Genomic DNA, 24,263 nt, shown 5'->3' with positions numbered 1-24,263 from the left:
CCCTTCCTTCCCCCCCTCTTCCCCAAGACAGAAAGCAATCTGATATTGTTTATATATATACAATCACATTAAACATATTTCTGCGTTATTCATATTGTGAAAGAAGAATCAGAGCACAAGAGAAAAAATTCAAAAAAGAAGGAAAAAAACCCAGCCCAATAGTAGAAACAGTATGGTTCAATCTGCATTCATAATCCACAGTTCTTCTTTTTGAATGTTGAGAACATTTTCTGTCGTGAGTTCTTTGAAATTGTTTTGGATCATTGCCCTGTTGAGAGGAGCCAAGTCTATCACCATTGTTCATCACACAATGTTGCTCTTACTGTGTACAGTGTTTTTCTGGCTCTGCTTCTCTCAGTCAGCATCAGTTCATGTAAGTCCTTCTAGGTTTCTCTGAACTCTTCCTACTCATATTGTGCTCCTGCACAATAGTATTCCATTACATTCTTATACAACAACTTGTTTAGCCATTCCCCAATTGAAGGGCAGTCCTTTGATTTCCAATTCTTTGCCACAACAAAGAGAGTTGCTATAAATATTTTTGTACATGTGGGTCTTTTTCTCTCCTCTATGATCTCTTTGGTTTTTTTTTGTTTTTTGCAGGCGTGAGGGTTAAGTGACTTGCCCAGGGTCACACAGCTAGTAAGTGTCAAGTGTCTGAGGTCAAATTTGAACTCAGGTCCTCCTGAATCCAGGGCCAGTGCTTTGTCTACTATGCCACCTAGCTGCCCCCTCTATGATCTCTTTGGGATTGTAACGATTGGAATGACGCCACCTGCTGGAGACTTACTGTAGAAGAGCTCTGCCCATGAGGTGAAGGTCTTTGAGGGCAAGACCATGCGTCTTTTCTTTGGCATCAGGAAGTGACATTTGCTTGTGGGAGGAAGAAGGGGGAGCCTGGTGCTCTGACTCACTCTTTTCCTGGGGACTCTGGTGGAGAGCAGAGCTAGGAATGCTCTCTCCCTTTAATAGATAGGAATCTAGGCCTTTTCTTCTCTCTTTACCAAATTCTTATTCTCTTTAATAAATGCTTAAAAGCCTAACTCTTGCTAAAGCTTATAATTTATTGCCAACCACTCATTAGATATTTTAGACAGACTAGCTAGAATTTTAGCCTTAACAGGATATAGTCCTAGCAATTGTCCCACTGGGTCAAAGGGTATGAACAGTCACATAGCCCTTTGGGCATAGTTCCAAATTGCATGACTTCCTTTTCTTAATTTTTTTTTTTAGTAATTGGCAAGTAAGGTTCACAATTATAAACTCCTAAGGTTTTCCTTTTGTCCTTCATGATAGAGTGGGCTATTTATTTATAGTAAACACTCAGAATTCAGTAAAAGATAGCTATCTTTATATAGAGTTCATGCTCATTATAAAAATACAGATAATAAATTAACAAGATTTAAGAGTAAGTAATACCAGTTTGAACGACAGAAGAAGTAGAGAAGGGATAAATTTACCTGGCCCCAGTGCAGCAGCAAAATTTGTTCAGACAGGTTAGTATTTAAGTAGGTTAGTGAGCCAGACAAAGCTCCAACTGTGCATGTTTATATTCAATTTTGGATAGTAGCATTATTGAAATCAACTGGCCCCTGGTGCTGGTATGGGTCTGCATACACTTGGGTCCCCATCTCCTCCAGGGGAGGATCACGTTTCAGGGTCAGCAAGGTGGCATAGTAGATTCAGGAGGACCTGAGTTCAAATGCGGTCTCAGACACTTGGCACTTACTAGCTCTGTGACCCTGGGCAAGTCACTTAACCCTCATTACCCTGCCAAAAAAAAAAAAAAGAGAGAGAGAGAGAGAGAGTCCAGATTTCTCATATCATGTGTGGCTTCTTTTTCCCATGATCATTTTGTTTCTTCTACTTGAGAAAAAATATACTCACATTGCCCTTCTTACTGATAAGGTTCTACATTCAGTTAATAGCTTACAATTCTGAAAAATATTTGTTCATATCCTCTGACCATTTATCCATTGGGGAATGATTCTGTCTTTTTATTTATATTAGTTTCTAATTTATTTCATGCCTTTATTAGAGTTATTTGTTATAAAGGTTGTCCACTGTATCAGTACTTTAGCTTTCCTTTTTATCCTAGCCGAATTGATCTTTTTTTATGCAAAAGCTTTTTGTTTTAATATAAAATTTATATTTTTTCTTTTGTAATTGATGTTTTCCTTTCATTCACTGTTTTTATGTTTTTTATCTCAGGGGGTAAAAAGTGCCATATTACTAGGAAAGGATGTAGTAGTAGTAGTAGTAGTAGTAGTAGTAGTAGTAATTGTCATTCTCACAATAGTAGTGAAATGTGGTCTCTTTGGGGAAGGAGAACTTACCATTTTTAAAATATGTAGTTCCTTAGTATTTAGCAAATTTTCTTGAACATAATAAGCATTTTTGAAATGCTAGTGAAATATCTCCCTTATTTCTTTTTAGTGTCTTAAAGGTATTTTTCTAGGGAATAGATTAAAGGGATAAATGTATAGAACTGAAAAAATAAAGAATTCCTTACTCATTCATGTCTACTAAATCATATTGCCTTATCTTACATTCCCGAATATTCTATTTATATAGTGTTTTATAGTTTGCAAAGTACGTTGATTATTTGACATTATCTCCTTTAATCCTTACAACAACTCTGTGAGATAGTCAGAGAAATTATCTGAATCTCCACCCTGATACTTTGTACCTGTATTTGTACGATCTTGGATAAGTCACTTAATTTCTTTGGATAACATTTTCTTAATCTGTAAAATGAAAAGGTTGTGGTAGATTACCTTGAAGATGCCTTCCGGAAATACTGAGAGGTTGTTAATTGACTACACAAGGTCTGTGACACTTAGTTCATTGTTCTTTAAATTATACCATATTGTCTCATTTTAGAGTCTCTAATATCCTGGCCAACAAAGTTTATTAGCCTCCCCAATTCTCCTGACCTGTATCTTGTAGCTTTCTATCAGCTCCACATTGTAAAAGTCATACCTTTTATTTCACTATCATTTGTCATAGAAGTTTTTCATTTCTCTGGTCAAGAACTCTGAAGTCATTTTGTCCCTCATGTCTAAATCTTTTTTTCATCCTCATTATAACTTCTAGTTATTTTACCTGGTCCATTACTTCTGGCCTGACCTCACTTTCCTTTCTAATTTTGATCCTATAGGTAATAATTGTAATGAACCCTCTTCTCTCTTCTTGAAACCTTTGCTGCCTTAACTTCTCATTGATCATGTCTTGCCAAACCTCAGCTCAGGTTTCCCCTCAATATGTGCCTCCTGAACCCTTTTTATACACTGCTTATTGGTTCTGCAGGAAGTAGCACAGTCATACTGATAGGATCCCCTTCAGATTTATTCAGTCTAATCTCATCTGCTGCATGGTGATCCCTTTATTCTTCCATGAGTGGTTTTCTTACTTGTTCTCCTTAAGACAATCCTCTGCAAAACATTAACGTTTCTCAATCCTGTGCTATTCCTTCTTTTTCTTCCCTGTCACCAGAGGACTTTGCCTGGCTTTATCAATTCTTACTAAAAATTCTTATTAATTTGTCCTGAGCTACCTTTCCTATACCCTAAAGCCCTAGGATATCATTCCTCATTTTCTTCACATTAGTTTCTGGATTTGACTCTACTGGCCAAGGGCAGCCCCACTAATCTACCCTGATCCTTCTTCCCAGGCCACCCTGCCAGCCTCCAATCTCTGTCCCCTAATCCATCCTTCTCACATAGCTACTACCTTTATGTTTCTAAAGTACAAGTGGGACCCTGTTACTCATCTGCTCAAGAACCTTCAGAGACATCCTGTTTCTCCTGGGATAAAATACAAACGTCTTTGCTTGCCATTCTCAGCTTGGCTATCATTGCTCAGTCATGTTATCTCATTCTTCCTGATGTATATCCTAGCCAAACTGGACTGCTTGCTATTCCTTGCATGTGATGTGCCTTTGCCTAGACTGTCCTGTAAGTACTCCCTTCTTTCCACTTTTTAGAATTTCTAGTTTCCTTCAAGCTTCTGCTCAAGTGCCTTTGAGGATTCCTCCAGTTGTTAGTACCTTCTTTCCCTTTCCCATCCTTACTTCTGGGCCCAGAAATTACTTTATATTTCATTTATTTTAATTCTTAACACTATTTTATTCTTTTCTAGTTACATGTAAAGATAGTTTTCAACATTTGCTTTTATAAGATATATTTCATTTTTATGTACCTTGTATTGACTTATCTCTAGATACATGCCATTTCCTTTAGTGGAATGTAAGTAAACTTCGTTAGGTAGAGATATTATTTATTTTTGTTTGTGTATCCCCAAGTGTCTAGCAGTGCCTTACACATAACATAGTAGCCTCTTAATAAATGCTTGATGAATGAATGAAGATCAGACCTATGTTTACTCTGAATTTTGGGGGATCTGTTTTCCTGAAGTCCAATATGCATCTGATAGATGTGACAATAGGTGACAGTTGATTTTTTCCCCCTTCATTTTCAGTGCACCTTGTTGATATCTGGAACATGATTGAAGCCTTCCGAGATAATGGCCTTAACACACTGGACCATAACACTGAGATCAGTGTGTCCCGTCTGGAAACCATCATTTCATCTATCTACTATCAACTGAACAAACGCCTGCCTTCTACTCACCAGATCAGCGTGGAACAGTCAATCAGCCTTCTCCTCAACTTCATGATTGCAGCATATGACAGGCTAGTACTCTACATAGTTCTATGCTTCATTTTGATAAAGTTATGCTGATTTTCCTTTTCATAATTTGGCCATATCAAATGTTCTTAACTGTAGAAGCACAATTAAAAAGTAGGTGCTGTTGTCTGTGTGCTTTTTCCAATTATAGAACATAGGAAAAATTCAGCCTTATGACTTGATTCTTTCTACCATTTCATACACATGGGTCAATAGCATTGTATCGAATCTCTGCTCCCTTGCCGGAGCGAAAGTTTGGGCTGAATTTTCCTGCTCTCTGTTCTTGTATGTTTAGGAAGTGCAAGTCCATTTTAATAGTAGCCTTAGAAAAAATGTAATTAAGAAGGTAAACTTAATGTAAAAAACCAGTGGATAGAACACTGGGCTTGGAATCAGGAAGACTCATTTTCATGAGTTCAAATACAGCCTCAGACACTTACTAGCTGTGTGACCCTGTTTGCCTCAGTTTCCTCAACTGTAAAATGAGCTGGAGAAGAAAATGGCAAATTACTCTAGTATCTTTGCTAAAAAAAACAACCTCAAATAGGATAGCAAAGATGGGTTTACAAAGAGTCAGACAGGAAAGGGCTAACTCTTACATGAGGTCTTTTCCAATTCTTTCCATTGCTATCATTTTCCCTCTGAAATTATTTTATAAATATTTCATATGGATTTGTCTATATACATGTATTTTTTCCCAGCTGAATGTAGCTTGTTTAGGGCAGGGACTTTTTGCATTTTGAATTCTTATCTGTTGTGTCTATCATAGTACCTGGCACCTAGTAAGTTCTTAATAAATTTGTATTGGATCTAATATAAGCAGATGAAGAGAGGTAAGAAATGAGAGGAATGTCAAAAGAGAGAGAGGGAAACGGATAGGTGAAATAGATTTTTGTGATGTGTTTGTGCATATGTTACATCATTTATTTGAACTGTGGGCATCAGAATAAGTGATTATTTTAGTGACCATAGATGTACCCACAGTTTTTCTAGCAAATTAACATTAGGTTTTCTTTTTAAAGTTTAAAGTTTGTTTTTGAAATTTAAGTCTGTTTTCCCATGGAATTATAAGTAATGTCTGAAGGAATGATTTGGATTATAGGACTTTAATTTTCACCCTTAGGGAACATGATCAATTTATCCAGCTTTCATGCTTTGCCTTCACATTTGACATGCTACTTAATACACATTTTGGCAAGGCTGCTTAACTGGATCATTTTTTTAAAGAAGATTCAGACTGTCTCATTCCATAATACTTGAAAATTATGATTTTGAATTATTTTTTGTTTCATTGTTCAGTGCCTTTTTAATTATTTAGTTTAAAATTTTCAGTATAATTTTTTTCTACTGTGTCTGAAATAGGAAGTTGTTGATCTTCAGAAGATTTCTTTCAGAAATATGAAATAGGAAGTTGTGGGCTAGTTCTCACTAGTGATTGCTTTTCCACAAAATACAACTCACATAATAAATGGGCTAATATTCATTTAAGACTAATTTCATTTCTTAAGTAGATTTTATGTTATTAGCTTTAAGCTTCATGAAGATTAAGTTATATTAAAAAGTATGCATATGCATCTAACATATTTTTAATATCTATTTTTTTGTTGTGTAACTCTAGGGTTTGATTTTCTTCCTTAAACTCTCTGATGCCTCCATTTCTATTATTTCTATTATATCCATTACATCAAGCTCAGGGACACACTGACACCCACCAAAAATACGCAATCTCTCTCTGCAATTTGCTTCTCTGCTGTCTATAGACTAATAAGACATCAAATCAAAAGAAAAAAAGCCGCTTGAAAGTAGCAAACAGGATCTCAACCTTGAATGCTGTCAGTGTTCAAATTAAATGAATATTGCTGAATAAAAATACTTCTAAATGCAAAATCATTAAACTGAGTTGCAGCAAACCAAGAAATAACTCTTCTTGGTCCCACTGCTATACCTTCATCTCAAGAAATTACAGATAAACCCCCAAATCCCTCAGATAGGTTTCATTTAACACATGAAACCATGAATTGTAGTTATTTACAGCTTTAAAAATCTACATATTTACATTAATGATAATAACTGATTTTTATATGGCACATTGAGACTTAGACTGCACTTTGCAAACATTTTATCATTTGATTCTTGCAGTATCCCTGAGAGATCAAGGCTAAATGTGTTGTTGTTGTTGTTGTTATTCTCATTTTACAGAAAAACTGAAATGAGAGAGAATTTGCCCACTGTCTAACAGTAGTTGTTGATTCAATTTTGTAGATGCCCCATTTTGAAGAGATGAATTAAACTCCCCATTCCCATTAGTATAACAAAATATTTTAGCAATGGAGGCAGAACTATTGCATCTGATGAAAGTTAAAACTAGAATTAAGGAAAATAAATGATTACTGAGTTTGGGAGTTAGCCAGGAGCCTAAAAATTTATCTATTGAAGTGTCAGTAAATGATTGAACAAAGTGGTTTCTGTTTTTAAGATGAGTTAAGTTAGTCTAGATAGCTACAATGTTCTACTTTTCCTGAATACAAAAGAAAATAGAGATTTTTAATCTGTGTTCTTAGAAAATTGCCTTTAAAACAATTTTGTATATAAATTCTTATTTCATCATTAAATTCTACTTAAAATGAACCTATGTCCTAACATAAAAATATTGGTGTTTTATATTGAGTGTTTTATATTTCTAATCATTTAAAATAATTGAAGGGAAAATACATTATAAAGCAATTATATTCTAAGAGTCTAGATATTTTAACATTGAAAACATAAATTTAATTGAGTATATTACCTGCCACAGGATTACTTTCAGCAAAAATACATTTGGTAAGGGGAAGTATGTTCATTTCAAGTATACAGTTTCTTTCCTGGAACTCAAAAGTATTTAGACATAATTTTATTTTATAGCATCATAATACTTAGAACTATAAAAGACCTTAGAAACCATTTAGTCTAGCAAAAATATTAGCTATCAGCTAGGTGGCGCAGTGGATAAAGCAGGAGGACCTGAGTTCAAATCTGGGCTGACACTTGACACTTACTAGCTGTGTGACCCTGGGCAAGTCACTTAACCTTCATTGTCCCACAAAACTAAACAAAAAATATATTAGCTATCATCATCAGTTTGACTTTGAAAGGGAGAAGAGACATGGGATAATAGATTGAAGAGATGGTAGGATATAGTGCTTTTTCTTCCAGGATGTAGGAGTCTTGGGCATATTTATAGGCAGGACAGAGGGAATCAGTAAATATGAGGAGCTGATGAATCAAGTGAGGGTCGGTGATTGTAGGGTTGATGAGAGGGGATGATATCAGTTACCTCTTAGAAACTAGAGTAAAGGAGAAGAGTATGGTATATGATATCAAGAGCTTGTGAGATATAGAGAAGAGAGAGTGGAATCAAGTGAGGGTCGGTGATTGTGGGGTTGATGAGAGGGGATGATATCAGTTCCCTCTTCATTAGAAACTAGAGTAAAGGAGAAGAGTATGGTATATGATATCAAGAGCTTGTGAGATATAGAGAAGAGAGAGAGTGAGTGGCAAATGACCTTTATTTTTTAATGAATTAAAAAAGCCTTTTATTAAGCACTTACTGTTTTCAAAGTATTGTGCTAAGTGCTAGGGATGCAAATGTAAAAGTAAGTTCCTAGGGGCAGCTAGATGGCGCAGTGGTTAAAGCACCGGCCCTGGATTCAGGAGTTCCTGAGTTCAAATCCGGCCTCAGACACTTGACATTTACTAGCTGTGTGACCGTGGGCAAGTCACTTAACCCCCGTTGCCTAAAAAAAAAAAAAAGACAAAAAAAAAAAAGGTAAGTTCCTGTTCTCAAGGAGCTTACATTCTGATGGGAAAGAGTATATTGGAACTTACAGGAGCAAGTCAGATAAAAGAATGAATGGTTTTTAGGGTATAGCAGCAAAACAGATGGTAATCAATTTTTTCAAATGTCATTTCCATTGATAAAATCTTTTTCATTTCTCTTCTTAAACCATTTGAAAGTGTGAAAGACATTGGTGGTGAAAATTTTCTGGGTCTTTAGTCTCTGTGACTTCTGAGGAACAGGACTTCAGTATTCACAGAAGCTATTGTGAGGTCATATTTCTACCCATAGTCGTTGCTTCCTGAAATGATAGTATGGGACCTGTGCTGGAAGCCATACCAGTGGTATGGATGGATGCTCCCATTGCCAGGGCTCTGGTGTTTACATTTCCACCAGTGGCAGTTGGTCAGCTGTTGGTATAGTGGTATTAAAGAATGTGGGCTAGGTCTCACTAGTGATTGCTCCATTTGGTGGATTTGGAGCCCAGGGTCAAAATATAGTGGTCTGGAGGGCACTGCTATTCTCAGTTCTCCTAGTTTCAGGTTCCTAGAATTTTTCTGTTAGGGTGTGAGAGTAGGTGCTTACAAAATGCTTGTGGTGATTTGACTTGCCTGGCAATGCTGTCCCTGTCTTTTCTGCAGGGTTTTTTCTTTTTGTTTGTTTGTTTGTTTTATTTTTTTAGTGAGGCAATTGGGTTTAAGTGACTTGCCCAGGGTCACACAGCTAGTAAGTGTTAAGTGTCTGAGGCCAGATTTGAACTCAGGTACTCCTGACTCCAGGGCCGGTGCTCTTTGCACTGTGCCACCTAGCTGCCCCATGCAGGGGTTTTTACTAGGCTGGTTTACTCACCCCTCTGATGAGAGGGTAGTTGTATAGTAAATCTGAAGAAAGAATTATTGAATAACCTTTTTGGGGAAAGAGACAGAAAATATAAGAGAAATAAAAGAATTGCTGTGCTGTGCTGAGGGCCTGGTTGAGATTTGACAACACACATTGAGAGTAGACCCAGTTGGTTCCATTGTGTGATTTCTTCTAGTTCTGTTTGGCCAAATATGAGGAAAGGAGGAGAGTGTTGGGTTTTGGCAAGTCAGAGGAGTTGATAGGATGAAGGAGCAAACTGTGGAGGATAGTGTACAGGTGAACTGGTTAACCTTTTAGGGTCCAGTTCGGAAAGGGAGGAAAGTGAAGTTAGAACCAGGATGATGACCTAGGAGAATTCTGAGGGATTGAGAGACTGGAGGTTCCAATGAAGATGAAGAACATATTTTGAAAATGTAAGGCTTTTCTGTAATCAAAATAAACACAGAGGGTCTTATATTCTCCTTGTTGTTTAGTCAGATGTATGATGACAATAATATGTTTTACTGTTTGCCTATGAATGATGCCATTTTCATTGTGATACTCTCATCAAGGATATCTGCAGTGTATGTAGGGGAGTCTCAGAAAACATTTTATAGAGGGGAGAGTAGTGACATAACTCTGTAGTTGTTGATTTTTTTCCTGGTTGGTTTTTTGTCTGTTTTTTGTTTTGTTTGTTTTTGGTATTAGTAAAGTCTGATTTTTCATACCTTTGGTGTTTAGATACCTTGAGTCTTGATCCCTCAGCATCTTTACAGTTGTGTCACCTCTTGCACAAGTGTTCTCTTTGTATACTTGGCCTAATCCATCTCTTTTTACTGTATTTGTTCTCTTCAGTGGTGTTTCTACTTCCTATAAAATAAACATATCTGGGACCTCCTTATACTCCTCTAGGTTCTGCTATCTTCCATTACTCAAATTAGTACTATATTTCCATAGCACTTCAACCATTTACCCTATTTGACATAATTATAATTTTGAATAGGGTGACTCTGAATACATATGAGCTTTGCAGAAGCTCCATTACTTGAACTAATCAGGATCTAGCTGTAATTTCTTTATCTTTTCATCCTCTGCAGCTCACTTTGGTATAAAAGCTACAGTTACTTCTCTACTGGTCTTTTTGCAAATATGTATGAGCACTGAAATGTAAAATAGCCAGGTACGCCATGACATTTTTTTGTTGCCTTTGGGCAAATAATAAAACCAATTCTGTCAACTTCTTTAATTCCTTCTCTATGGAGAGCCCACGAACCATCTTTATATTTAGTTGCTTCTACTTTCTGTTTTTTGAGAATGTCAAGATGCATAAGGTTCATTTCTTTGAGTAATGTGTCTAATTATTTGTTGGACAAAGAGCTCATATTTAAAGCCTAAGTTCAAGTCTATAGGCAGTATGAAAACAGCAAGATCTTTAGTACTCTCCATTCTCTTGACTGATATTCTTCCTCTTTCTTTTCAGAAGTGGAAGGGAGGGAGCTACTTGAAACTGAGGGCCATTTTGTATCTTTTTTTGTTTCATGAGTTGGGATGGCCAAAAATTCATCACCAAGTGGCCAGCCTACTGGTAATGAACTTCAAATAAAATCAAGAAGTTAATTTGTTATACAAATTTTAAAATATTATGAAAATAAGATAACATGTAGATTCTCAATAAAATATTTATGATTTCATATTTTAATCTATAAAATAACTATAGCAATAATATTATTAATAAAATATGTAGACTTGTTTTTCAGATGCAGTTTTTCTAAATACATGGTATCATTATGTTGTTACTTATATTTTTTAGCTATTAATTGAAATGGATTTTTATCTTTATAACAACATCAGAAAATCCCATTTTATGCAAATAAGTTCTTGGTAATAAATTTGGGTTGCTTTGTTTGATAAAGCAGGATACTATTTATTCACCTGTAGCCAAAATGTAAGATTTTTAGGCTTAAATGCTTATTTCAGCATAATAGGTAACAGAAGATAAGTTTATTAAGAGTTCACTTTCAGATAGATTAAGACCAAATATATTTGTCTGTGATAATAGGTTCTTCAACCATTCACATTTAAAAATATTTAAACCTTCAAAATAAAATGAGAATTATTTCTGTACACTGGTCAAGAGATTAATAAATAGGTCTTTGTTTCATTTAACAATGGGTTTTTTTTTAAAAAATTGGGAAACATCAAGAATATTATTTTGTATATTTATTACCAATAGCTCTAACACATCTATGTTGTTATTTGATCATTCTTGATTAGAGTGTAAATTAGAAGACTTTGCATTGATTTATCTAGATGACATAGTTTTCTAAGAATAGTAGCTAAATACTCATTTCTGAAAGAAATTTTTGTTATAAGATTAATTTACTTTATTGTTATGGTAAAAGTTTTAAATTTCTTTTAAATCAGATAGCATTAGATATTTTGGCATGAGAAAGCTTTGTGCGTTTTATTATTACAATTTTTAAAAGTCTGCTTTTTAATGGAATGTTTCTATAAAGTTGGTTACTCATAACAATTGAAAAACTATGTAGCTTTTCACTCATATTTTTCTATACAAATGATTATGACAATCTTTTTACACAAAGGATCACATTTAAACTAATGTTTATAGATCTGTGTTTCAGTCAAGTGGTACTTTTTAAGCATACATACAATGTGTCAAGAATTGTGCTAAGCACTAGCAATACAAAGAAAGTCAATCCTGACAACAGTACATAATCAGTGTATATATTATTTCACATAGCATTTTCATTTAAAAATTTTGTCTATTGAAAATTTATCTCGATATGACATTACCATGAATGGATTTGCAATGTAAAAAACCTTACCTAAGCTACTATCAGTTTCAACAACATATTGTATGTACATCTGTAATAAACTGAGCATCTTTAATTACATCTTTATTTTATACACTTGCAATGCAAAGTAAGGAGCTTTTAGATTCTTGATTAATTGATTCCAGATGTCTTTAGACATATGGGTAATTGACTTTTCTCACAATATTATCTTCAAGTTGAACCATTTGAAGCTGTTACACATATCATTTGCTAAGCATCATTTCAACTACAGTGGTGGTTGCAAATAGCATCAGCATTTCTCATACCAAATGAGGTTTTTTATATTTAGTTCTGTAAGTAACCTATGATGAAGCAATCCTTTTGATATCACAAAATAAGATTCGTGAAAATGTTTTTATTTATTAAAAAAACTAATTGTCTCTGGAAATTCTTCTTCTTTTTTTTTTTTTTTTTTTGGTAATGGTTGGCTGTTGTCCTTCATTCTCAAAGAAGACCAAAGTGACATCATTATGTTGGGGTCAAGGTACAGTGTGTCCAACTGTGACTGATCAAACTAATATAAGCTCAGAAGGCTCTACCATGGGTCCAAGCTAATATATTTTACTAATATATTTTACATATACCTTTTTCTTTTTAACACTTTAATTGATTTTTATCACCTTCATTTTCAAGTGCTTAGCACAGTGCATGGCATATATATAGTAAATTTTATTGATTAATATTACTTATTGATTGACTATATCCTTTCCCATTCCTCTGATAAGGGAGGCATCCAAAAATTTTCTTAAAAAATAAATTAAAAAGCAGTTCAGCAAAATTAACCAATACATTTACCAAATTTGGTAGTAGACTACAAGTACACTTAGATAGGACCTTAATAAGCCATGTGATCTATCCCCCTCATTTTACACATGAGGAGACTGTGACCCATAGAATTTGTGATTTGCCAAGATCAGATGAAAAGTAAATGCTGCAGATAGGATTTCAGGCTGTCATTTCAATTTAGTGGGTTTTATGCTATCTGCAGCCAAAGCATTAATACTTCTCTTGTCCTGTCTCATCCCATTTGTTGCTGGGTCCCATAAATGCTACATTCCTGACATCTCTTGTCTATACCCCTTCTCTCCTTTGACACTGCCACCATCCTAGTGCAGGTACTTCATCATTTTATACCTAGACTGTTGCAACTCTTTACTGTCTGGTTTCCCTGCTTCAAGTTTTTCCTCACTCCAATACATTTCCCACTCTACTGCCAAGTTGATCTTTCAGTACAGATCTGACTCTTTCTCTCTGTTCTTTAGTAAACTCCAGTGGTACCCTATCACCTCCAGGTTCAGACATAAACTCTTCTGTTTGGCAATCAAGCCCCTTCATAACCTATCCTTCCTTTATATCTCCAGTTTTCTTACACCTTACTCCCCAAAACATCCTCTGAGCCAGCAACACTGGCCTCTATGTTCTTACTTGTACAAGATACTCCATTTCCAAACTCTGGTCATTTTCACTGGCTGTCTCCCATGCCTGGAATACACTCCTCATTCCCACTTCCTGGTTTCCCTGGCTTCTTTCAAGTTTCAGATAAAATTCCATCCTCAATGAAAAGCCTTTCCTGCTTCTTCTTAATGATATCAATTCCCTCTATTAGTTATCTTCAATTTATCCTGTATATATCTTGTTCACACATAGTTATTTTCATGTTACATCCCTCTTTAGACTGTGAGATCCTTGATGGAAAGGACTGTCTTTTTTTTTTTTTTTTTGTGGGGCAATGGGGGTTAAGTGACTTGCCCAGGGTCACACAGCTATTAAGTGTCAAGTGTCTGAGGCCGGATTTGAACTCAGGTACCCCTGAATCCAGGGCCAGTGCTTTATCCACTGCGCTACCTAGCTGACCAAAAGGACTGTCTTTTTACTTTCTTTGTATTCCCAGAACTTAGCACAGTGCCTGGCACTGGTAAGTGCTTAATAAATGCTTATTGATTATTTTTACTTTTTGTTCCTGCTTGTCTGCTACTCAAATTATTTCTGCTGTCTTTGTTTCTATTTCAGCTGTTTGAGTGAATTTTTTGTTTTTGTTTGTTTGTTTGTTTGTGAGGCAATTGGGGTTAAGTGAAGTCACTTAACTGGGTAAGTACCCAGGGTCACACAGCTAGTATTAAGTGTCTGAGGCGGGATTTGAACTCAGGTCCTCCTGACTCCAGGGCTGGTGCTCTATCCACTGTGCCACCTAGCTACCCCATTTTTGAGTGACTTTTATCTTCAAGGATTGTTATTTTACTTTTAAAAAATTACAATAACATTTCATAGAATTTAATGTAAATTTATTTGTTGGAAATTTGAAATGATTAAAACAGTTCTTGACAATCTAATAGTTCTTAAAACATTTCACTCTTTAAAAAGATGCAGTTTTTAGAAAACCATATTAATATACTTACCAAAAGTATTTTTTCAAAATATAATTTTGATCATTTTTGTTTTTACATTGCCTTCATTTCCTCCTGTATGCGTCCCCCTTACCCTTCCCAGAGAGTCACTTCATATCTTTTTGTCCCCCCAGGGCAATGAGGGTTAGGTGACTTGCTCAGGGTCACACAGCCAGTAAGTGTCAGCTAGGTGGCACAGTGGATAAAGTACCGGCCCTAGATTCAGGAGGACCTGAGTTCAAATCTGGCCTCAGACACTTAACACTAGCTGTGTGACCCTGGGCAAGTCACTTAACCCTCCTTGCCCCACAAACAAAAACAAAACAAACCAAAAAAACCCCAAACATTGTTATTGTCATTTAAATTTTTTTAGCAGTATAAACAGCAATTTACTCAGGATTCTCTTTCTTTAAGTCTTTTTTTTTGGCATCTTTGTTTATTTTAAAAAATTTTATTTTATCTTTAATTTTTTTCCCAATTACATGTAAAGATATTTCTTTGAGTTCCAACCCTCCATTCCCTCCCTGCTCCCGAGGTCAGCAAGCAATCTGATATAGGTCATACATTGTTTTTTGGGAAGGGCATTGAGGGTTAAGTGACTTGCCCAGGATCACACAGCTAATAGTGTCAATAATAGTCAAGTGTCTGAGGCCCGATTTGAATTCAGGTCCTCCTGAATCCAAGGCCGGTGCTTTATCCACTGCACCACCTAGCTGCCCCCGATATAGGTTATACATTACAATCATGTTAAATATATTTCCACATTAGTCATGCTATAAGAGAAGGATCAGAACAAAAAGAAAAAAAACACAAGAAAGAACAAAGAACAATAAAAAAAGCAACAACAAAAGTGAAAATATGCTTCAATCTATCTTTAAGTTTTTATACAAATACTTTTAAGTGCAGAGAACTTTTTTTCCACATCTTGATGAATTTGTTGTTCAATGTATCCACCTTCTAATATTTTCTTCAAAACATTAGGATATTTAGCTTCTATGTCTTCATCTGTACTGCCCACTTTCTGTTTAGAGCAATCGAACCATTCCTTGTAACAGTTTTTTCATTATCCTCCTCATGCCCATTTTCTTTCCCTACCTTAAACTTAAGGCTTTTGTCTGACTGGTTACTCTGGCAAAAGGAATGCACTTTTGCTTTCAGTCTCCAATCTGTACTTCTAAATATTCTCCATTTCTTTTATTGTTTCACAAAGCAAATAACATTCCTTCACAAAAACAAAGCACAAAAAGCTGATGCAACTTTGCCTTTTTATTTTGTTTTACCTGTGTTTTATAATACTTAGATTCGGGCAGTTTGACATGTTGTTCTATTTTAGTCACTATGATCATATTCATGCCTATTAATTATATCAAATTTTTGTTTCCGTGTAATAACAAGTCTCTTTTTTAGTGTGTTGGCAGTATTTCCACTTGGAGTAGTCTTCCTTTTGTCCATTTTGTTAAGGGCTCTTAAAATTTTTTTAACCTAAATGTTGGTTTATGGCATGTAGCAGTGCATCACATCCACATGCTATGATAGGCAAATGCATACTGATAATATAGTAGCATGTTAAAACCCTTGATTTGTTCATGCAAATTGCATTAGTTGAATTTTTGACTCAGATTAAATGCAATCTGTTATCGTTTTATAATTTACACTAAATGTTTTCAAATGTTTTCATTTTGAGTATTCCATCTCTATACACTGACTTTCCCTGGAGAATTTTAGTCCAAGTATTCCTATCTATCTGTTCTTTAATTCCTTTGAAATTTGCTCTCCTAAAATGTAGGACACTTATATGATAGCACTTGGCATAGTGCCTGGCACATAGTAAATGCTTAATAAATGTTTATTGATTGATTAATTATATCCAATATTCACAGAGTCATGGAATTTCAGAATTGGGAAGGTCTTAAGTAGCTATCAGTCCAATCCATACCCTCAAAATAATACCTTCTACAGCATACCCCACAGAGAGTCATCAGTTTTTTGCTTGAAGACCTCCAGTGAGGGGCTACCAACTAACTCCCAAGGCTGCTCTTTCCACTTTTGTACAGCATTAAATGTTAGAAAGTTTTCCCTTACACAAACCTTATATTTGTGTCTTTGCCCTTTTCTTCTGTTGTTCTAGCTTTGTCTTTTGAGGCTAACACAACAGTCTAATTTCTCTTCCACATGACAGGAAAACACACACCTTGATGTACTACTATTGGTAGATCTATGAATTGGTCTAGTCATTCTGAAAAGTAATTAGTAATTATGCTTGAAAATATCACTGAACTGTTCAAAGTTTTTACTCAGCAATACCACTACTAGCCCTATAAACCCAAAGAGATCAAAGAAAGGAAAAGAACCCTACTTTACAAAAAACATTTATAGCTGCTCTTTTTGTACCAGCAAAAACCTGGACACTAAAGGGGTGCCCAGTTAGTGAGGGATGATTAAACAAGCTATGGCATATGAGTGCAATTTAACATAATCATGACATAAGAAAGGACAAAATGAATAGTTTCAGAGAAAAACTGAAAAGATTTGTATGGACTGAAATAAAAAGAAAACAATTTATAAAGTGACAACATTATAAAGAAAAATGATTTTGATTACATAAGATTAAAAATTTTTTCACAAACAAAATCAAGGTTGGTAAAGTTAGAATGGAAACAGGTCACTGGGAAAAATCTTTGTATTAAATTTATTGGACAAAGATCTCATATACAAGATATATAAGGAACTAATTCAAATTTATAAGAACAAAAGCCATTCCCTAGTAAATAAATGCTGAAAGAATATGAGCATGTATTTTATAAAAGAAGAAATCCATACCATCAATAAAGATATTAAAATGCTTCAAGCCACTAATAATTAGAGAATTGCAAAATAAAGCATGTCAGAGGTTCCACTTCACAATCATGGGATTGGCAAAAATGACAAAATATGAAAATGACCATTATTAGAGGGGTTACAGGAAAACATACAATAGGTTTTATTAAGTATGTGCTCCGTCCTTAGCTAGGAATGTCTGTATTGTATTTTCTTTTTCTTTTCTTTTCTTTTCTTTTGGCAGGGCAATGAGGCTATTAAGTGTCAAGTGTCTGAGGCCGGATTTGAACTCAGGTACTCCTGAATCCAGGGCTGGTGTTTTATCTATTGCACCACCTATCTGCCCCTGTCTGTATTGTATTTTAAGCCATGTTCCAAATATCTAAATCTGATTTTCTGACCTATCTTCTCAAACAACAGTATACTTTCCAAATCTGCCTCTCTTCCGACCCCTTTGCCTCATCATACATCATATATATCATATATATGATCATATGTCCTGTGTTCTTTTGGTTTCTAGTTTCTAGATGCCTTGGAGGCCAACTCTTAAAGAAAAGGAATACCTTCTATAACATACCTAACAAGGGATCATTAGACAGCTCTAATTATAAAGAAGTTTTTCTTGATATCAAGCCTAACTTGTCTTCTTTGCAGTTTCCACCTATTTCCTGCTTTTGCCTACTGGAACCAAACAGAATAAATCTGATCCATCTTCTAATAGCTGCCCTTTAAATACTTGAAAATCACTACCATGTCCTCTCTGAAACTTCACTTTTCTGGGCTAAATATTCCCAGCTCCTTTAATCCACCCTTATATGACATGTGCTCAAAGGCCCTTTGCTATTCTGTTTGCTCTCCTTGGGACACTCTCTGGCTTATCCAGGGCCTTTTTAAACTGTGTTGCCCAGAACTGAACGCAGTTTTCCATATGAAGTATAACAAGGGCAGAATTATAGAGAGACTGTCACCCCTGTTTCCTAAAGTTATACTCCTTATTTATTTGTTTATTTATTTACTCATTTATTTATTTATTTTTAGCAACAAACATTTATTTTATTTTTTCCAGTTACATGTAAGGGTAGTTTTTAACATTCATTTTCATAAGATTTACAGTTCCAAATTTTTCTCCCTCCCTCCCTCCCTCCCTTTCCTCCCCCCTCCACAAAATCACAACCAGGTTATATATGTACAGTCCACAAGTGTTCTTTTTATCAGTTCTTTCTATGGGGGTGCATAGTAAGCTTCCTCATTAGTTCCTTGGGATTGTCTTGGATCATTGCATTACTGAGAGTAGTTAAGTCATTCACAATTGCTCCTTGAACAATACTGCTGTCACTACACACAATGTCCTGCCAGCTCTGCTCACTTCACTATACATCGATCTTCATTAGTCTTTCAGGGTTTTTCAGGGATCATCCTGGTTGTCATTTCCTGTAGCACAAGAACATTCCACTACAATCATATAACACAGCTTTTTCCATCATTCCTCAATTGATGGATATTCCTTCAATTCTCAATTCTTAGCCTCCACCAAGAGTTGCTATAAATATTTTTTTGTACAATTTTTCCCCCTTTTCTCTTTTTCATGATTACTATTGTTAACTGTTTCCCTTCCATGCTCTTCCTTTTCCCATGATATTTATTCTATTATCCATCTTCTTTCATCCTATTACTCTTCAAAAGGGATTTGCTTCCGTCTGTCCCCTCCCCCACTCTGCCCTTCCTTCTTTTGCCCCTCTCTCTTTATCCCCTTCCCCTCCTATTTTCCTGCAGGGTCAGAGAGATTACTCCACCCAATTGACTGTGTACATTATTCTCTCCTTGTGCCAATTCTAATGAGATTGAGGTCTTTGAGCCAATTCTGAGGAGTGTCAGGCTCATTTACTGCCCAGATTAAATAGATTACTCCACCCAGTTGGGGGTGTGTGTGTGTGTGTGTGTGTGTGTGTGTGTGTGTGTTAGTCCCTCCTTGAGGCAGCTCTGATGAGTTTAAGGTCTTTGAGCCTTTTCTGATTAGTGTAAAATTCATTTACTACCCTGCTCCTCTCCCATCTCTTCCCCCACTCCATAAACCTTTTCCTGTTTCTTTCATGTAGGATTATACCTCTGCCCTTCACCCTCCCCCAGTGCATTCCCTTCACCCCTCAATTTAACCCTAAAGATGTCATCACCTAGCTAGGTGACACAGTGAACAAAGCATCACCCCTGGACTCAGGGGATACCAGCCAAAACCTGGCCTCAGACACAAGACAGTTGCCCACGATACGACCCCAGGTATGTCCCCCAGCTCCAGTTTTTTATGGTTCTCTAGGGTCTTGTATTTGAAAGTCAAATTTGTCATTCAGTTCAGGTCTTTTCATCACAAATATCTGAAAGTCTTCTTTTTCATTAAAGTCCCATTTTTTCCTCTGAAAGATTATGATCACTTTTTCTGGGTAGGTGATTCTTGGTTGTAATCCCATTTCCTTTGCCCTCTGGAATATCATATTCCATGCCCTCTGGTCCTTTAATGTAGAAGCTACTAGATCTTGTGCTATCCTGACTGGGGCTCCACAGTACTTGAATTCTTTCTTTTTGGCAGCTTGCAATATTTTCTCCTTGACCTGAGAGCTCTGGAATTTGGCTATAATATTCCTAGGAGTTTTCCTTTTGAGATCTCTTTCTGGAAGTGATTGATGGATTCTTTCAATTTCTATTTTAGCTGCTGCTTCTAGAATTTCAGGGCAATTTTCCCTGAGAATATCTTGGAAGATGATGTTTAAGCTCTTTCCTTGATCATGGTTTTCAGGTAGACCTATAATTTTCAGATTATCTCTCCTGGACCTGTTTTCTGGGTCAGCAGTTTTTCCCAGAAGATACACATCACATTGCCCTCTATTTTTTATTCATTTGGATTTGCTTTATTGTGTCTTGGTTACTCATAAAGTCACTGGCTTCCATTTGTTCAATCCTCATTCTTAGGCAATTATTTTTATCAGAGAGCTTTTGTACCTCCTTTTCCATTTGGCCAATTTGACTTTTCAAGCTGTTGACTTTTTTCTCATGTCTTTCCTGCATCACCCTCATTTCTCTTTCCATTTTTTCCCTCTACCTCTCTAACTTTATCTTCAAAGTCCTTTTTGAGCACCTCTATGGCCTGAGACCAATTCATATTTTTCTTGGAAGCTTTAGATATAGGGGCCCTGATGTTGATATCTTCCTCTGAGGGTGCCCCTTGGTCTTCCTTGTTACTGAAGAAACTTTCTAAGGTCCTCACCTTTCTCTATCTGCACATCTTGCCGTTCTTTTACTTGACTTTTAGCTCCTTAAAGTGGGGCACTGTTTCCAGGCTGCAGTATTCCAAGTTTAAGAAGTCTCAGGTGATATGATTTAAGGAGGATCAGGTTCTTCACTTGCCTGGCCTGTTCCCTGGTCCATAGATGATCCTGTGCCCCTCCCCCACCTGGGTCACTGCTACTCAAGCCTACCTTCTGCTTCTCATCAGGGGTGAAAAATCCAAGTTCTGCCTCAGCACCAGCACAGACCCCTGTAGTCTCCCCGCTGCTCAGGGCTCAGCCTTCCCACCAGACTGTGAGCTTAGTTCCAGATGACACTGGTGCTTCAGCTGATTCAGAGGCTCTGGGGGTCTCTTTCTCTGGTGAGACCTTCCTGGGACTGGATCTGTGTCAGGGTGACTGTGGGGTTGGGCTCGACTCCTGTATCAGCACAGCAGCTCCCTCCTTCTGACCTCCCAAGCCGTTCTTGGTCAGAAGATGATTTGGGCACATCCTTCTGTGAGTTTTGCCGCACTGGGCATTTTTTTATGGTGTTATTTGGATTTTTTTTGGAGTGATTGTGTCATGAGTTTGAGCTATACTTCTCTTAATACAGCTTTATTCAACATTAGTTTTTTAGTCGATTTCATTACACTGTTAATTCATATTGAACTTCAGCTCACTAAAACCATCAAATTTTTTTCCCAGGACAACTACTTCCTAATTATGCCATTTAAAAAATGAAAGTTGATCAAATATATAAACTACTATCCAATGAGCTTTATTAATTTCATTCTGGAGAGAAGTCTGTAATAGATCATTTAAAAATGGTCATTGAATATTTAGAAAAGAAAGATTTATCACAAAGAGTCAGAATGACTTTATCCAAAACAGGTTATTCCAGGCTAACCTCTCCCTCCTCCCTTTCCCTTTGACTTAATAAACTGGTAGATTTGGATTGCTGTAGATAATAGTTTTCATGTTGGTATCTTAGAGGTCATTTAGTCTTACTTTATTTTACAATGTAGGGAAATGAGACACAGAGAGATGACATGGTTTATCCAGGGTCACATAGGCAGTAAATGGCCAAAATGGGATTTGAACCCAGATCCCTTGACTTTCAATCTAGAGCTCTTTATTTACCCTAAACTACCCTGTACTATTATTTAATTCAGTAAAATCAACCAACATTAATTGCCTCCTGTCTGTTAAGCAGTAGGCATAGAAAGATAAAAATAACTTACCCAAGTCTACCTAATTTAAAGTCCATTGCTTCATCTATTATACTACCCTGCCTGTCTTGTGTGATTACAAAATTTTGAGTCAGGGTCAGTAAGAGGATGGTGGCAGCAGTATAAATGAGAGTTAGGATGAAGGGATAGGGCTTTGTGGGGGAAGATACTGAGTTTGGTTTTCAGTGTATTGAGTTTGAAATATTTGTAGCAAATCTTATTGGAGGTGAGCATGAGGCAGTTTGGTAATGTTGAATTTTCATTATAGGGAAATATTATTTGCAGAGGGGATAATTGAAGCAATGGCAACTGATGCTGTTTGCCAAGTGACAGAATGTAATGAGGAGAGATGATGCCAAATGATAACCACTCATTAGTGGTAGAAGATGATGAGCAATTGAAGGAAGATTGAGTGAATAGCAAGATCGTTAGGAAAAAAAAAGAAGAGAAAGCATCATAATGGAAGCCGAGGGAGGAGATATTATTTGAAAGTAGTGATTTGTTTTAGAAAAGTCAAGGAGGATGACAATTGAGAAAAGGACATCTTGGAGAGAACAGTTTCAGTACAATGCTGGGTATGGAAGTAAGGTTGTAGGAAGCTAAGTATGTGAGGAAATGGAAGTGTAGATTTCTTTCTAAGGACTTTAAGTGTTTGTTGATTAATAGGAATTTACCATTGGAGTGGCAAGGAGAATAGTGGATGATAATAATAATAATAATAATAGCTAGCATTTGTATAGTTCCTACTATGTGCCAGGCACTGTGCTAAGCTGTTTACAAATGTCATCTTATTTGCTCTTCACACCAGCCCTGGGAGGTAGGTGCCATTATTATCCTTGTTTTTCAGTTGAGGAAACCAAGGCAAATAGAGGTCAAGTGACTTACCAAGGGTCACAAAGCTAGTAAGTGTCTGAGATGGGTTTTGAACTTAGGTCTTCCTGACTCCAGGCTCAGCCTTCTCTACACTGTTGTTCCACATGGGTGTCTTGAGGGCAAAGTAAATATAAGGTTGTGGTTATATTAGCTTTTTTAGAATGGTGAAATCTAATTAGTTTTAGGCAGGAGGAATTGAGCTAACATAGGGAGAAATTGAAGATGCCAGAGAATGAGCAGGGTAATAATAAAATAATAGAATAAGGTCCTAGAGGAAACCTGAGATAATAGGCTCATTTAATTTCTTTAGCCTTTATTTCCTTCACAACCCCAAATAAATTAACATGGTCACTATCCCTTCTTCCCCACCCACACCCCCAAAGCTGTTATATAGATAAATGATAGTGTGCTAGAGGAATTCTGATGTTTCCAGAAGAGAAAGACTCCAAAGGTCTTTTGATTTTTCTAATTCAGATCAATCTGTTATAAACTCTTTATAAGAATGTGAACCCTTTGATCAAATATATTACAGTAGTAATCTTTAAGACAGTAATATCCTACTAATATGGCAAGTGTCAATATATAACAAAAACCTTCTGGTGCCATAGATAGAGCACTGGACTTGGAGTCTGGAATAACTGGGTTCAAATCCTGCCTCAGACACTTACTAGCTTTGTGATTCTGGGTAAGTCACTGAACCTTTCCTTCACCTTAGTTTCCTCTTCTGTAAAATGCAGAAAATATGAACACTTACCTCAAAGGGTTTTTGTGAGGACTAAGTGAGATAAGATTTGTAAAGTGCTTTGCAAACTATATATATACTATTATCATATTATGAATTGTTGCCTAATCCTGAGTGCTGGTCAGTTTAGTGATATTTAATTCAAGAAACATTGTGCCAGACACTATGGTAGGGAATAAAGAATAGAAAAGATAAAAAATAATTCCTGCATTCCATCCTGTCTCCTCCAACAGATTGCCCCCTCTGTCTATCCTCAGTCACTTATTTTCTTTCTCTCTCTCTCTCTCTCTCTTTTTTTTTTTTTTTTGCGGGGCAGTGGGGGTTAAGTGACTTGCCCAGGGTCACACAGCTAGCAAGTGTCAAGTGTCTGAGGCCAGATTTGAACTCAGGTACTCCTGAATCCAGGGCCGGTGCTTTATCCACTGCGCCATCTAGCTGCCCCTCTCTCTCTCTCTCTTTTAAAAAAAATAAATAAACATTTTTAATTTAAAGTTTTGAATTCAAAATTCTGTCCCTCATTTTCTCCCTCCCCAACTCCCTTCCTGAGGTAGTAAACAATCAGATATAGGTTATACATGTGCAGTTACGTAAAACATTACCAGATTAGTAAATTTTTATAAGAAAACTTGAATAAGAAAAAAATGAAAGAAAGTAGAAAAATAGCAAGCTTCAGTCTGTGTTCAATTCTTTATATGGGGATGGATAGTATGCTTCATCATTAGCCCTTTGGGATTGTCTTGGACCATTGTATTGCTGAAAATAGT

General features: G+C 36.2%; 1 protein-coding gene across 7 annotated transcripts in view; it reads left to right on the top strand.

Moving 5' to 3' along the window:
* Window positions 1-24,263, top strand: part of DTNB (dystrobrevin beta) — a 356,870-nt gene that overhangs the window by 47,787 nt on the left and 284,820 nt on the right. For all 7 annotated transcript variants that reach the window (XM_043986585.1, XM_043986582.1, XM_043986583.1 and 4 more), the window contains exon 4: window positions 4,480-4,693. In XM_043986585.1, the coding sequence (XP_043842520.1) occupies window positions 4,480-4,693 (214 nt within the window). The remainder of the gene's footprint in view (window positions 1-4,479; window positions 4,694-24,263) is intronic.

This window comes from Dromiciops gliroides, chromosome 2, assembly GCF_019393635.1.
Source record: "Dromiciops gliroides isolate mDroGli1 chromosome 2, mDroGli1.pri, whole genome shotgun sequence".
Taxonomy (NCBI): domain Eukaryota; kingdom Metazoa; phylum Chordata; class Mammalia; order Microbiotheria; family Microbiotheriidae; genus Dromiciops; species Dromiciops gliroides.
This window is presented reverse-complemented; position numbering and strand designations above follow the sequence as displayed.